This window comes from Empidonax traillii, unplaced genomic scaffold (assembly GCF_003031625.1).
Source record: "Empidonax traillii isolate 1590-97213 ecotype Southwest subspecies unplaced genomic scaffold, ASM303162v1 scaffold962:size224488, whole genome shotgun sequence".
In the NCBI taxonomy this organism is placed as follows: Eukaryota; Metazoa; Chordata; class Aves; order Passeriformes; family Tyrannidae; genus Empidonax; species Empidonax traillii.
This window is the reverse complement of record NW_020956155.1, coordinates 124,794-140,978: the sequence shown is the minus strand read 5'-3', so window position 1 is coordinate 140,978 and position 16,185 is coordinate 124,794. Positions and strand designations below refer to the sequence as shown.

General features: G+C 55.1%; 1 protein-coding gene and 1 long non-coding RNA gene across 4 annotated transcripts in view; one reads left to right on the top strand and one right to left on the bottom strand.

Moving 5' to 3' along the window:
- LOC114067788 overlaps window positions 1-6,655 on the bottom strand; it is a 60,160-nt gene extending 53,505 nt beyond the window's left edge. Inside the window, exon 1 of one of the 2 annotated variants that reach the window (XR_003573472.1) lies at window positions 6,451-6,655. This is a non-coding gene — a long non-coding RNA (uncharacterized LOC114067788). The remainder of the gene's footprint in view (window positions 1-6,450) is intronic. The other variant, XR_003573471.1, reaches the window with a different exon arrangement.
- Window positions 6,656-9,373: 2,718 nt separating this feature from the next.
- Window positions 9,374-15,585, top strand: MAVS (mitochondrial antiviral signaling protein). 2 transcript variants are annotated; one of them, XM_027903460.1, is made up of 7 exons: window positions 9,374-9,424; window positions 10,057-10,186; window positions 10,298-10,472; window positions 10,963-11,189; window positions 11,646-12,207; window positions 13,264-13,412; window positions 13,930-15,585. In XM_027903460.1, the coding sequence occupies exons 2-7, from the start codon at window positions 10,070-10,072 to the stop codon at window positions 14,596-14,598; spliced, it is 1,899 nt and encodes a 632-aa protein (XP_027759261.1). In that variant the 5' UTR covers window positions 9,374-9,424; window positions 10,057-10,069; the 3' UTR covers window positions 14,599-15,585. The 2 variants fall into 2 exon arrangements, with proteins under 2 accessions (XP_027759261.1, XP_027759262.1); XM_027903461.1 differs by lacking the exon at window positions 9,374-9,424 and adding an exon at window positions 9,566-9,792.
- The last annotated feature ends 600 nt before the right edge of the window (window positions 15,586-16,185 follow it).

Genomic DNA, 16,185 nt, shown 5'->3' with positions numbered 1-16,185 from the left:
GGGTGCCATTCCTGGGGAGACCCTCTACAAGCTGCCTTCTAGGGCAGATCCCCAACTCCCTGGGATCAGCATCTGAGCACAGGCCCAGGGAGACATCCTGCCCTCAGCAGTTACTCTCTGCAGCCCAGGAGCAAGGTCACCTCGGATGGGGTGGAGCCCAGAGCCAGCCAAACCCCTGGGGTTTAGAACATCACAACAATCCTAACCCAGAGACTGTTTCAAAACATCGGGTGTGATATGGGAGGACAGTCATCCTTGGGGGAGGCTGGTTCAACCCCAGAGCAATCCAGCCCTGATTGATTCACTGCTCATACCTGGATTAAGGTTTCCTGTCACCTATTACTTAACTTGGATACACAAAACCTACAAGCTGGAACACGCTGAACCCTGTTTTCCACCCAGGTATGCACCTCTGCAATCAGCCTCTAACATAATTTTATCCATGTAGTTGGAGAGTGTCAAGCAGCATTTTGGACCCCCAAGGTCTTAAAACTCTCTGTTTAAGTAGCATCCATCAGCCAAAGCTTCTGGTGGTTGGGTATCCAGACACTGGGAAGTCCATCTCTGGCCAGATTGGGATTTCCAGGCTAGACATCTCCCATTTCCAACACCTCCAGGACTCAGCCTGGAGAGATGTTCATGGCCTCAGTGCTCACAACCCCATTAGCAAACACTGAACCTACCAGAGACAGGCAGGGGTGATCCCCCCTGTGGAATTCACCTCATGCTCTCCAGGAAAACGCTGGGAAGGCAGGGAGGATGCCTGCACCTCCCCTTCTTCAAACAGGCAGGGATTTGGGGGAGGGAGGGGATTTGGCTGGCCTCCCTTCCCTAGAGAGAGGAAGGCAGAGCAGGGATGTCTTCCCGGAAGGACCAAAAAATAGCTGTGGCTCGAGTCAGACTGTGGGGCAGGATGAGGAAATCCTCAGTTATGGCAATAAAAAGGTCTCAAGTACTTGGCTGGGGCGCCAGGAATCCACCACCAGGCCAGGCTGGCTCAGAGGCAGCTTTTTCACATCGGCGCGGTGGGAACATTTTTGTTTATTTGTTCCTCAGTGTCAGCCAAGAGGGAAGGAGGTGGTGGCCCATTCCTCCTCACCACACACGTCCTTGACTCCCTGCAAAGGCAGAAGGCTTAAAATCCGTGACACCTCCACCTCCTGCTCCCTCCTAACCAACCTGGAATGTTCTGTCTCGCAGACAGGTTTTAATTTTCCTTCCGAGGAGGGGTGGCACGGCACGACCTGACTCACGCGGGAAAGGCAGAGGTTATGCTCTTGTCTGCTCCTCTGAAGTCAGAGAACTCTTGTTTTCCATCCCAGATCCAAATTAGTACTAATTATTCCATGCAAAATGGAGCTGCTTCAACAGGAAGGAATTAGGACAACAAATTATTCTGGAATAAAGAGTCGCTGCTGCCTGAGCGAGTGATGTGTTTGCAGATGGAATAAAAGGAGCACTCTCAAGGCCAGGTTGGACAGGGCTTGGAGCAACCTGGGATAGTGGAAGGTGCCCCTGACCACGGCAGGGGGTTGGAACGAGAAGAGCTTTAAGGTCCATTCTGTGATTCTTTGATTCTTCCACAGGTGCTCTGGGAAAAAGGCAGACCCATTTTTCAAAAGGTTTTCAACCTCCATGCCTCTTACAGTAGATCTTCTACGTGGCCAATATGCCAAAACCCAGCTCATACTTAATTGTTTTGTCTTCCACCATCAAAACTGCAGCCCACAAAACAGAAGCAGTACCATAACAGCAACCACAGTACAGTTTGTTTGATGACATGGCTGGTGTTTTCAGACAGGTGAGTTTTCACTTGGGGTAGGGAGGGAAGGGAGAGGGATTATTTGCGTGCCCTGGCACAGAATCACAGGATGGCTTCGGTTGGAAGGGACCTGAAAGACCATCTTGTTCCATCCCCTGCCATGGGCAGGGACACCTTCCACCAGCCCAGGTTGCTCCAAGCCCTGTCCAACCCAGCTTTGGACACTTCCAGGGATCCAGGGGCAGCCACAGCTTCTCTGCCCAACCTGTGCCAGGACCTCCCCACCCTCACAGGGAAGGATTTGTTCTTTAAATCCAGTCTAAATCTACCCTTTTTTAGTTTAAAATCGTTCCCCTTGTCCTATCACAGTTAGTCCCCATAAAAAGTTGTTCTCCCTCTTTTTTAAAAGCTCCCTTTAAATACTGGAAAGTGCTCAGAGGTCTCCCTGGAGCCTTCTCTTCTCCAGGGGAACCCCCCCAGCTCTCCCAGCCTGGCTCCAGAGCAGAGGGGCTCCAGCCCTGGCAGCCCCTGCGGGGCCTCCTCTGGACTTGCTCCAACAGGTCCATGTCTTTACTGTGCTCAGGACTCCAGACCTGGACACAGCAGTCTCCCCCCATCACCCCTTCCCTGCTCAAACACAGCAACCCCCGTCCCAGAGGGGCAGCCCCCACCCTGCTGTCCAACAAAAACACCTTCTGCTGAAAAAAACCCCACAAGGGACAACATGGAGCAGCCATGGAAAGCCACCACGGGGGGTTCAGGGACAATACTGGGGCCTGGAGATGACATTTAAGGTCTCCTAAAGAGGCTGGCCAGAGAAAAGTACAAACGAGCTGCCTCTGGAGCAGTGGCTGGGCAGACGTGTGTGACAGCGACAACATCCACGGATCCCACGACACGTTTCCCACGGGCTCTGGCTACACACAGAAGTTTCAAGCACTGACAGGTCCTCACAGTCCAGGCACGTGAGCTGCATCAGAGAAAAAGGGTTTCCAGAGTATTTGTGAGTTTAATGAGAAGCAAGCACTCGTGATGAAAGCCGCTCTGCCCACTTACAAAAGCAGGAGACATCAGGAAGAACAGGATCAGACCAGCCTCTGGGGATATCCAGGACCAGCTGCTCCAGAGGAATACGCAAGAAATCACTCTGGACAGTTCGGGAATCACTTGCTTATCGCTAAATCTCTCCCTAAGCCCTTCAGATAATGATTAAGCACCAAGGTTCATACCCTATATATTAAATATTAATCCCTTCTAATGTGACTGCCGACGTTCCGGTTATCCGACTCGGATAACCACACACCACTCCTTTTCCACCCCAAGCCGCGTAAACACGATGTGCAAAAACCCAGCAGAGTCCCGTGAGCCAGCCAGAGTCTCCTCAGCCTCTGAGCCTCGAAGAAAAGCAGCTGGATCCCACCGAGGGCAGAAGGGAAGGAGTTAAGAGCAGGAGATGAATCAGCCACTGCTATAAATGCGGACATTTCCTACCTCTCCACTCGAGTGTCTCTTCCTGTCCGCAGGCTTTGGAGATGCTTACGGACCTGGTCATGTTTAAATGACTTCCACTGCGACAGGAAAGCCCAGGGATTTGTTTTATTTCCAGGGCAAAATGCGATTTGTGAACGAGCCCAGAAAGCGGCTGCGAGGGCCGAGCGACCTCCCGTCCGTGTCACAGCGAGAGGGAAGCACCAGGCGGCAGCTGGTGCCGCTCCTGACCCTTTGGAAGCGTATGGGCAGACTGTTCGGTGCAAAATATCCCAGCAAAATATAACACCTCGCCCTCCCCAGCGTTCTGAGGCATCACACAGACCACGACGCTGCCACCGAGCACGGCACAGGTGGCACAACCCGCACCCTCCACACTGGATCAGAACCACAGAACCAGGCTGGAAAAGAACTCTGAGGTCACTGAGTCCAACCCTTAATCAGGATCCACCATCCCGCTGCAAACACAGAGGGTCGGAGCAGAGCAGATGTAGGTCAGCAGCAGGAGGAGATGGGGAGAGATGGAATTCAAACTACTCTTCCACAGGGATGCTGGTGCTGGACATGGACCAGTGTCATGGAGCAGCACAGAGATCCAGTTATTTGAGAGTGGCATTTCAGAAAGGCAGAGCTGTGCCTCCTTAGCTTGGGAACAACACAGCGGCACCGGCGCCAGGACAGCAGTGCCCTGAGAAAGGGAAACACCCATTCCAGCACCACCCAGGATCCCCACACTGCTGTCACAGAATCCATTAGGTTGGAAAAGACCTCCAAGATCACCAAGTCCGAGCTGTGACCGATCCCCACCTTGTCAACACGAGCAGAGCACTGAGTGCCACGTCCAGTCGTTCCTTCAACACCTCCAGGGATGGGGACTCCACCGCCTTCCACCAACTTTAACCAACCAGCTGCTTCAACCAATTGTTTTTATAAACATCAGGCAAAAACCCTGGACCTTCCCACAGACACCCCCCCCCCAAGAAATCTTTCCCACAGCGATGCAGAGGAACACATGGAGCAGGAAGGTGGCAGAGCCCACCTTCTGCCCAGCACAGACACCAAGTCTCTCTCTCTTCCAGCACCCCCAGGTCCTTGGGAAGCTGCAGTCCCTGCTCCCCAAAAGCATCCTGGCTCTTCACCTTGGCCCCAGCTGAAGCCACTGGGGGAGCTGGCAGTGCTGTATCCACCCCTGTGGTCCCATTCCTCATCCCTGAGCCCCACATCAAGCCTGTTTTCCAGCATGAGTTTGCATCTGATGCCTGACAGAGAGACAAACCCTCCCTGCAAATCCGGCTGCAGCCACCCCGTGCACATCCTCCCCTTCCCTGCCACAGGCTGCTGCAGCAACAGGAATTAAAATGAAGATGAAAAACTCCTGTTTGGGCCGCAGTTTTATTTCCTGTTTCTAGAACTCCCTGTATAGGAGGACAAATCCCTAAATATTTCCAAGCATCCTGCGTGCTCACGGCAGGCTCCCCCCAGCCAGGGCCAGGCAGAGAAGGGATGACTAATTTTTTTTTTAGCATAAGACGCTGCAGAGCGTCCTGTGAACAAGCTCAGTAAATTCCTGAGGCTCCCGGCAAGGACTCCGCCGCTCCTTGCGAAACTTCCCAGCTGGAACCTCACGGCCGAAAAGCCAGAAAACATCGTTTTCCTTCCCTCCTCCAGCAAACAGAGGTTGGGATTCCTTTCACGACAGTATTTGGATTTTTAATGTCAGTCCATATTTAGCAGGAGGGAAAAAAAGCCTCCCTTCCTTCCTGTCACATTTTCCACCCTCGATGACATCCAAGACCGGGAATAAGCAAGCGCCGGCCGAGGAGGGAGGACGCGGCTACCCGAGCGTGGGAGGGCCTGGAGCGCGGCAGCCCGGACCTTCCCGTTTGGGATTCCCAGTCGGGATGCAGGGAGGCAGTGGCAGGGAGGGGAGGGAACCCTCGGGGAGGGGACAGAGCCCTCGGGGAGGGGACAGAGCTCTCGGACCCCACGGCGAGGGGGGCACCCCTCCAACCCTCCAGCTTGGAGCATCTCCCGGAGGGATGGTGCAGGTGGGATCCAGGCCACGAGCTCCCAGGCTGGAATATCCCTCCTAAAACAAGCCTCTGGTCGGGGGCTCAGCTCAGAGCTGCTGAAGGGTGTGGCCAGAGCGTGGGTCAGGTGGGTTCCACACTGACTGGACGGCCCAGTGTCCTGCGTGGGGGTGTCCACGGATCCGGGTAATCCCGCGGCAGGGAGGTGGGCGGGTGGAGGGAGGAGATGGTGGCAGTGGTGGTCCTGGCCTGCAGCTCTGTTTCCTGGGTGTCACAGGGGGGTCCCTAGCTTGGACCTGTGTTCCTCCCTATGGGTGCAGCAGGGGAAGGGGCCGTGGGTCGCTGCAGAACTGTGGCTGGAAGTTCATGGAATCATGGAATGGTTTAGGTTGGAAGAGACCTTAAAGAGCATCTCATTCCACCCCCTGCCACTATCCCAGGCTGCTCCAAGGCCCGTCCAACCTGGCCCTATACACCTCCAGGGATGGGGCAGCCGCAGCTTCTCTGGGCAACCCGTGCCAGTGCCTCCTCCCCATCACAGGGAAGAATTTCTTCCCAATACCCAACCTAAAACTACTCCCTTCCAGTTCGAAGCCATTCCCCCTCGTCCTGTCACTTCCAGGCCCTTGTAGTCTCTCTCCATCTTTCCCCTTCGCTCCTTTCAAGTGCTGGAAGGCCACAATTAGATCACCCCAAAGCCTTCTGCAGGCTGGACCATTCCCATTCTCCCAGCCTCTCCCCACAGCAGAGGTGCTCCCTCCTGCTCTGATCAACTTGGTGGCCTCCTCTGGACTCGCTCCAACGCACCGAGTTCACACTCCCCGCTCCGCGATCACTCCTGAACCCCACCGTTATTATTAACGAACGCGCACGAACACGCGCACGAACATGCACTCAGACATTCCAACATCAAACCCCGCGCTGGGTGGGTGGTGGGGCGATCCGCCGCCGCGGCCACGCGTGGGTCGCGCCCCGCGCCCCTTCCATCACCCCCACATCGCTGTGCCCGCCCCGGTGTGTGTGTGTGTGTGTGTGTGTGTAGGGGGGGGTCACCTGCGCTCCCCCCCCGCTCACCTGCGCTCCCCCCCCCGCCCCCCCGCCCCCCCCCCCCCCCCCCCCCCCCCCGCCCCCCCCCCCCCCCCCCCCCGCGCCCCCCCCCCCCCCGCTCACCTGCGGCCGCTGCTCCCGCGCCGGCTCCCGCCCGAACGGCTGCGCTGCGAGGCCGCGGGGGCCGCCCGTGACCATGGAGGGCGCGGCGCGGGCGGGCGCGGGGGGACGCTGGGGGCAGCGGGGTGCGAGGGAGGGCAAGGGGAGCGGGACGCCCCCGGCGCCCCTCAGGGCTCTCCCGGCGCTCAGCGGCGCCGCCGCCGCCGCCCGCCCGCTGCCGCCGCCATCGCGCGGCTCGCGCAGGGGGCGTGCCCGGGGGCGGGGCCCGCATGGGGAGGGGCCGGTGGGTGTGGCCGAGGGGGAGGGGCCGGTGGGCGTGGTCACGCCGAGCCCGCGGCGGGGCGGTGCTGCCCCCTGGCGGCGCGGAGGCGGCTCTGCGCCCCCCCCCCCCGACCCCCCCAACCCGCGGGTCCCGCTTCCCAAAATCCCAGAATCACAAATTTCTATTAAATTTGTATTATATTTTTGTGATATTATTCATAGCATTATGTCATGTATTTTATTATATTGTTTGCAAGATGCTATTTATATTATTATATTATTTGCATTATTATATTAGTTGTATAATAATAATAATAATTACACTACACAATATTATTACATCATATACAATATTAAAACATAATACCTAGTATTGTACATAATATAAAATATTATAGTGGTATATTAATAAGTTAGCATTACTTTATTATTTATGTTGTTATAATAACAGTACTCATAATAGTAATTGCAATATACAATATTAACAGATCATATGCAATATTCATATATCATATATATTATATATATTGTAAAATATGAATTCTATTAATAAATTTATTATCCTATATTATTCTATTATTTTATTATATTATTTATATTATTATAATAGTAATTATAATAGTCATTACCAAATACAATATCAACAGATAATATACAGTATTCATTTAGAACATATAATAATATATATAATGTTGTACATAATAAAAACTATTCATAAGAATATCTTATTTTATATTTTTGTATCACTGATATTGCATTATTTAATTATATTATTCATATTGCTTTGATAATAGCAATTATAATAATTACAAGATACAATATTAACAAATAATACACAGTATTCATATGAAACATATTATATATATTATTATACATAAAATATTAATTCTAATAATATATAATATATACAATTTTATATGATTATTGATATTGCTCTGTTTATTTTATATTATTAATATTATTATAATAATAGTAATTATTATAGTAATTGCCAAATACAATATGAACAGATAATATACAATATTAATATAATATAATATAATATAATATAATATAATATAATATAATATAATATAATATAATATAATATAATATAATATAATATAATATAATATAATATAATATAATATGGGACTCTTTGTTAGGAATTATAGTGGTAGGACAAGAAGTAATGGGCACAGTTTAAAGGAGGATGAATTTAGGTTGGATATTAGGAAAAAGTATTTTATTCTGGTGTGACACTGGAACAGGCTGCCCAGAGAGGCTGTGGATGCTCCAACCCTGGAAGTGTTCAAATCCAGGTTGGATAAGGCCTTAGGATAACTTACTCTGATGGAAGGCGTTCCTGTCCATGACAAGGGATGGAACTAGATGGTCTTTAAGGTACCTTCCAACCCCTAAAAATTCTGTTATTCTAAGCACAAAAATTTACTGGGTGCAACTGAGTGGGTTTTGTTTGTCATGAGCTGAGTTTTGATTGTCATGAAGTCTCTTCTTATTTAGGAAGAACGGATGGAAAGAACCTTAAAGATCATCCATGGACAGCACCACCTTCCACTAGCCCAGGTTGCTCCAAGCCCCATCCAATCTGGCCCTGAACACTTCCAGGGATGGGGCAGCCACAGCTTCTCTGGGCAACCTGTGCCAGTGTCTCTCCACCCTCGCAGGGAAGAATTTCTTTGTCTGTGTTGCACAGTTTATTATTTAAAATCTAAATGGTATTGGTACGTAGCCTTTGCAGAATTCCCTAAATTCTGGACATGATATGAAAAATATTGTGAAAATAGTGAGTTGGCGTTCAGTCATCACAGATATTGGAGATATTTGATCTGCAGATTGTTCATCTTCGAGGCTCAAAAAGGATGGAAGTATTTACAGAATCCCAGGATGGGTCACGCTGGGAGGGCCCGCAGTGGGTCATCTGGCCCCACCTCCCTGCTCGGGCAGGGTCATCCCAGAGCACACAGCACAGGATTGTGTCCAGATGGTTCTGGAATATCTCCAGCGAGGAGACTCCACACCTTCTCTAGACAATCTGTTCCAGTGTTCTGCCATCCTCAACGTAAAAAAGTTTTTCCTTGTGTTGAGGTGAAACTTGTAGGGATTTCGTTAATGGCCACTGCTCCTCGTCCTGTCGCTGGGCACCACCAAAAAGAGTCCGGCACCATCCTCTGACACCCCTTGGAGATATTTCTATGGATTGATGAGATCCCCTTGGTCTTGTCTCGTCCTCTTGCTTTCTCTTTCCCTTTTCCCTTCCCCTTCCTTTTCCCTTCCCCTTCCTTTCCTTCTCCCTTTCCCCTTCTCCCTTTCCCCTCCCCTCCCCTTCCCAAACCTTCCCTTCCCAAACTTTCCCTTCCCAAACCTTACCTCCCTTCCCCTTCCCCTTTCCCTTCCCCTTCCCCTTCCCCTTCCCCTTCCCCTTCCCCTTCCCCTTCCCCCTTCCTCTTTCCCTTCCCCTCCCGTCACTAACCATTCCCAGCTCCCTCAGCCTCTCCTCCCAGGACATTCGCTCCATTCCCTCAATCCCGTCTCCCTCCAGGATCTCCCCGTCCCTCCCGCCCTGAGGGGGCCGGAACTGGGCACACCCCGCTGTCAATCACAGCCTGTCAATCACCGTGACGGGCGTGCACTCGGACCAATCAGCGGCGGCCGCGACGCGCGGTGGGCGGGGCCGGAGCGGAGCCGGGCGGTAGCGGCGGCGGCGGCGGCGCAGGTGAGGGGGGGGCCCTGAGGGGCCGTGAGGGGAGCGGGGGGAGCCGGGGCCGATCCGACCCCCGCGGCCGCCACAGCCCCCGCAGAGACCCCCGGTGGCTGTGCCAGGGGGGTTTGTGAGCGGGGACGCTCCTGGAGCTTCCTCGGGGGGAGTGAAGGTCGCGCTGAGGGCGGGGGGGGGGGTTGGCCCCGCCGTGAGCGGGCCGCTATTTCCTGTGGAAAGAGTCTCCTTCGCCTTCCCCTTTGGCTTTTTCATCGCCTGTGCGGGATCCCAGACGTGGCCCCTATCGCCTGTGGTGGCCCTGTCGCCTGTCGTGATCCTGTCGCCTGTCGTGACCCTGTCGCCAGGCCAGCCCCCAGCCCGGCGGGTTGGACCCAGACAAACGGAGTGGGAATAATAAACAGGGGCTGGGCGATGGCAGAAGGGAGCGCGGTTTGTGGAAGTGAAGCCGAGAACTGAACTTTAACCCGAGCGTTGTCTCTGTGGGTGTTTTCCACACGGGATTTCCCCTCTCGGGAGGCTGAGTGCCCGTGCCAGGGATACGGGTGCCTAAGGAACAGCCCGAGCTCCCGGAGACAACCCGAGCGTCACCGGCAGCCTCTGCTCACCATAAAGTCTCTGTCTCTCTGTAGGTGCTGAGCCAGGATGGGTTTGGCCGAAGAAAAAGTGTACAGCCACATTATGAGGAACCTCAGGCATTTCGGGACTATCCATGTGGGGTCGCTGGCTGATTCCCTGACCTGCCTCGTCGATTCTGACCGAGTAATTTCCTCCTTTCCCGAGCCCTGCCGTGCTCCTTCCTCAGTATGAACGTACAGATGCCTTACCCCTAAAGCCAGACCTTCTCTTAGATGCCCTGTGTGCTTTTCCCAGGATGAACTCCACGCCCGGGAGGAGATGCGGGGCAGCCAGGCCACCGTCTTTAAGTTTTATCAGCGCCTGAGGTGCCGGAAGGACTGGGTGCCGGATCTCATCCAAGCCTTGCGCCACAACAACGCAGGACACCTGGCTGATGAGGTGCAGGAGGTGTATGACACCTGGAAACCCCGTACGTAGCCTCGTCCTCCCTGGGTGCTGTCTCTGGAAGCTGGTGGAGGTGGGGACCCGAAACATGTCACCGAGCAGCTGGTCTCTGTCCCTGCCTTAGTGTCCAAGGGGCTGGGGGTGTCTGACCATCCCTCAGCATGTCTGAGGGTGATGGGGTCCTTCTTTGAAGGTGCCTGGGTTGGTGGTGGAGGTGGGGACCCGAAACATGTCACCGAGCAGCTGGTCTCTGTCCCTGCCTTAGTGTCCAAGGGGCTGGGGGTGTCTGACCATCCCTCAGCATGTCTGAGGGTGATGGGGTCCTTCTTTGAAGGTGCCTGGGTTGGTGGTGGGCTGGGGTTCTCATCTGGAGGGGAGGTGGAGAGATGAGTGAAGGGGTGCTGTGGGCTTGGCCACTGTGGGCACATGCCGGGCTGCCTCAGCCCCATGCTCATCCTCTGCTTCCTCAGCTTTTCCAGCAGTGTTCCTGCTCATGATCTGCTTGACTCCTCCAGGTCCCTCAGCTCCTGCCCCTGCCTCCTCCCTTCCCAGCAATGCCCGTCCCACCAACTCCTCCGTCAATGCCCCGACACCGGCCCTGCAGCCGAATTCTGCTCCAGGAGCCCCGCTGGCTGAGCAGCCTCGCCGGGACCTGCCTGTTGGTGACCATCCACCCATCCCACCCAGCGATGCCACCACCATGAGCACCCATGTGGAGGCCAGAATCCCGGTGCAGGAATCGGTGAGAAGGGCACATGTTGGATGGGGACACAAAGGTCCCTTTTGGACCTTTTGGTGGGGTGTGGGGAGCCCGTGGTAGGGCCAGGCTGGTTCAGGGCCAACCCAGCAGACTCTCACTGCTGATCTCTGCTGGATCTGGTAACTTACAGGTTATACATGGCCTTGTAACTGCTCCCCCTCCTGCCTTTCCTTTGTGGGGGGAGTGCAGGGTCTGCTTAATTAGTCCAGGCTCCCCTCCAGGCTCCCCCTCCCGCCTCTTCTCCGCAGGGGTGCGCAGGCTCCACTCTGTTAGTCCAGGCTCCTCTGCACAGCCCCTGACCCTTGTGTGAGCTGTGGTGGGTGTCAAGGAGATACCCCATCAGCAGCCTTGCTGGGGCCACTGCTCAGGGTTTGGGGCACCCTGGTGATCCTAAATCCCCTCACTCCAGTGATTTAACACAGCTCGTTTCTCTTCCAGCTCCCCAAAAAACTCCCGGAGCAAGAGAGTGTCCAGCCAATTCTACCTAGGAGCACAGTCCGTGACGGAGTGAGCGGAGAGGGACCCCTCTCCCACCCCGGTGATACCACGCAGGGGTCAGTGGGGACCCCCGTGGTGGCCAGCGTGTCCGTGCCATCGGCCGTGCCCCCGGAGCAGGGCCGGGACTGGCTGAGCCGCCGGCCGGTGTGTGTGGACAACGGGTGTTTTGGGAATGCCAACCACCTGCACCACGGGGCGCCGGGCCTGGCGCTGGGCAGGGCTCTTCCAGCCAGGGAGCCCAGTGCCACTCACAGCCCCGAGCGGCCCCGCAACGAGCCCGAAGAGCACTCGGACGAGTCCACGGAATTTCCCCCGAGGCTGGAGGGGGCCGCTCGTGGTGCGGGGCAGCAGCCCCCAAACTCACTGCCAAAAAAGCAGCCTGTGCCGAGCTCTGAGCCCCCGAGCAGCTTCGTGGATGTGCGCAGCCCCCTCCTCATACAGGAGCAGTTTGATGCAGAGAAGAAGCGGGTCCAGATGCTGCAGGAGGATGGAGGGCGTGGAGGTGGGTTTGCTTCCTGGCAGAGCCACGTAGCCACTGGGGAGCAGGAGGTGCTGCAGGAAACCTGTCACTGCAGGGAAGAAATTGGAATGCTAGAGTGTGTCCAGAGAAAGGAACAGAGCTGGGGAAGGGTCTGGAGCAGCAGGAGCAGCTGAGGGAGCTGGGGGGGCTCAGCCTCAATAAAAAGAGGCTCAGGGGGGACCTTCTGGCTCTGCAACTCCCTGACAGGAGGGGGGAGCCGGGGAAGGGGTTGGGCTCTGGTCCTAGAGAAGAAGGGACAGGACAAGAAGAAAAGGCCTCAAGCTGTGCCAGGGGATTTCTAGCTTGGATGTTGGGAAAAATTCTTCATGAAAAAGGCTGTTCTGCCCTGACACAGCTGCCCAGGGTGGAGTCCCAATCCCTGGAGTGATTTAGAAGACATGTAGATATGGCACTTGGGGACATGGGTTAGTGTTGGCCTTGGGAGTGCTGGGTTAAGGGTTGGAACAGAATAGAACAGAACAGACTATTTGATTTGGAATGAACCTACAATGGTCATCTCACCCAACTGCATTTTAATTTTTGCTGTCAGTGGGGCAGCTTTGGGGTGCGAAACTTCTTCCCCCGCCTTGGTTTGCAGAGATGTTTGTGTTCTGTGTCTGGGGGAATGTTAGCATCTCCTGCATCCCTTGCCTGCATGGGCTTCATGGAATAGAATGAAGCTCTGCCCTCCCCTCCAGGGTCTCAGGGGAGAGGGACATCCATCCCTCCCAGCCTGTTCCCCTCTACCATGTGGGATCAGCACCTCCTGGCTGGGGGAGGACATGGAGCTCAGATCCTACAGGAGCCTTGAAAGCCTCCATCTCCCTCGACACTCCCCAACCCTGCAGCCCACCGTGGGGGAGTTACCTGCAGCTACCAGGAGAGCTCGGATGCCATGGCAGGTCCAGAGCACTGTGTCCTGCTCCCTGTGTGACCCCCTCGGCTTGGGGGCTGTCCTGTCACAGCGTCCTTGAAGAACAGCAAAGCTCGCCTTTTAGGCCTCCTGGTTAACACAGTGTGCTGTTTTCTCCCTGACAGACACTTCCACAGGAACAACCCCCCTGGCTGCTGCCCCTGTACCCAGAGGCACTTCCCCATCCCATGACACCTCTGTGAAATCTGTGCCAGAGAAGAAACCACCTGTTGGGAGCAGAGCTGGCAGCACCTACTCCATGCCGACGGAGAAAGTAGGTGACCTTCCCTCTTGCCACTTTCATTTCATCCAGGTCCTTGTGAACTCCCCCTGGCTGGGAGATGTTCTACCGCAGTGTCACATTTTGAGCTGGTGGTGAGTTTATTCTGTGATGTTTTCCTCCCGTTGCGTTCATGTTCCCATCCAGACGCTGCATTTTGCAGCACAAGAGAGGGAAGCCAAGTTCTGTTGGGCTTTGACTCCTTATTTCCCCTCCTTGACTGGCCAGTCAGGCTCCTGCCTTCCAGGTGCTGCTTTCCTCTCCTCACTGCTTGGCTCCCTTCTTTCCTTCCAAAACCTCCCCTGAATCCAAAGGTTCCCTGGCACCCCAGCACCTCCCTGCTCTGCTCGTACTCCCAGCCCTGGGAGTTACCTGTGACCCAGCCTCCCTGTTGGTGGCAAGAGATGTAGGGGCTGAGTGCTGAGCTGGGTTTGTCCTGTGATGTGTGTGCCCTAGACCAGGCCAATGGGAGATTCCCACAGCACCCACCCCCTCTCCTTGTCTCCCAAAGGTGTTCCCAGCCTCGGCAGAGCCTCTCCTTGGCACAGCTGTGGTGGGAAGCTCCGAAGGCACGGCTGGGAGATCGGCCTCCCGGGTGAGCTCTGGCACGAGCGCCTGGGCATCCTGCGGCGATGCAGAGGAGGGTGTGGAGCTCAGCAAGCCGGGCATCCTCGTCTCCGTGGCTCCGGGGGACACAGAGGTGCCCGGCAGATGCCCGGGCTCTCACGGGCCCAGCAGCCCCAATTCTGCAGCCTCCGACAGCCTCGGCCTCAGCAGCGACCCAATCCTGGTGAGCAGCGATAGCTCGACAGGAGCATTCTCCAGAGGCTCCTTGGCTCCCGCACCTCGTGCAGACCCTGGGGGACAGGAGGCAGATGGAGCGAGCAGAGACTCCCGTTCCACTCCGAGCCGGGACAGCACCTCCGTGGGCATCCATGAGGTCTGTGTGGATCACTACCCCAGCATCCAGCTCGGAGCTGGCGATGACGGAGTCGGTCCCCTCAGAAGCTCTCCGGATTTCGACTCCAGCGGTGGCCGTGGCGCTGCCACCAGCTCTCCTCAGGCCAAGGTCCCTGCAGGGGACAGCAACGGCCCGTCCCTGCCATACATCCTCCCTGCCGTGGGCATCGCCGTCATCTCTGCCGTGGCATTCCTGGTGTACGCTCGGCTCCAGAAATAGCAGCTGGGACGATTCCTCTGGCAACAGCATTCTGGCCAATGTGTTTTGAAGCCTGAAGAGCAGCGGGGGGACAGGAGGGGTGTGGTTAAATCTCTTCCTGGAAGGTTCTGCTGGAAGAGGCCTTGGTACCGGATACTGTTGGGTTTGGATCTGTTCGATCCAATTTCCCAACCATCTTCTTTTTCACACCCACGGAGAGGGTCTCTCTCCAGGGCAATCCCTTGAGTCAGAAAAGTCCTCGTGATGATTCTCCACGTCTTCCTTGTTTGGTCCCAGGAGGCCCCAGGGAAACATGCACTGGTGATCCAAAGGGTGACCCCCTGGGTGCCTTTGGGCAGCACAGCCAGGAGAGAATTTGCAGGTATCCTGTAACAGCAGAGCTGGTTTTCTTGGCTCTGCTTCTCTTGGCTTGAAAACATGCCCAAGGACTTGTGCAGGAATCTTCACCAGGCGTCTCATGTTCAGTTTGCCTTACTTGATATCTCTGGCACTGCCAGACACCTTTGAGGGGCTCTGCAGCTCCTTCTGGGGTCGCTCCATGCAGCACCAACCCTGGGGATAAACATGAGGGTCAGGAGAGAGCTGCATGTAACCAGCGTTCCTGAGGATCGGCCTCATTCCACCCCCTCCAGGCAGGGAAACGGGATTCTGCTTTAAGAGGAATGTTTCAGGCAATGCCAGCATTAAGCAGACTTGGTCCTACTCAGGGTTGTAGGGTGTCTCTGATCTTTAGGCTGGATTTTGGGGGTGTGGCTGGAGGGGTGGATGGAGTTCTCACCATTCCTGATACCTGCTGCTCTGGTATAGGAATACAGGAAGCTTGTGCCCAGGCTGGGACACCAACAGGATCAACGGCACAGTGCAGGGATGCCATACAGGGGTCTGAGATGCTCTGGGCCCAGGGAGACATTCCAGCACCTTCCAGTGCCTAAAGGGGCTCCTGGAGAGCTGGAGAGGGACTTTGGGCAAGGGCCTGGAGGGACAGGACAAGGGAGAATGGCTTTCCACTGGCAGAGGGCAGGGTTAGATGGGATATTGGGAAGAAATTCTTGGTTTTGATGGTGGTGAGGCACTGGCTGGCACAGGTTGCCCAGAGACGCTGTGGCTGCCCCTGGATCCTTGGAAATGTTCATGTCCAGGTTGGATGGAGCTTGGAGAAACCTGGAGCAACACTTCTAATCCAGGCTTTTGCTTCTTCCCTGCTTCACTGTGTTACAGAATCACAGAATGGTTTTGGTTGGAAGGAACCTTAAAGACCATCTTGTTCCACCCCCTGCCATGGGCAGGAACACTTTCCACCGTCCCAGGTTGCTCCAAGCCCCATCCAACCTGGACACTGCCAGGGATGGGGCAACCTGTGCCAGGGCTTTACCACCTTCACAGGGAAGGATTTGTTCTCAATATCCCATCTATCCCTGCCCTCTGGCAGTGGGAAGCCATTCCCTGTGTGCTGTCCCTCCATGCCTTGTCCCCAGTCCCTCTCCAGCTCTCCTGGAGCCCCTTTAGGCCCTGCCAGGGGCTCTCAGCTCTCCCTGGAGCCTTCTCTTCTCCAGGGGAACCCCCCCAGCTCTCCCAGCCTGGCTCCAG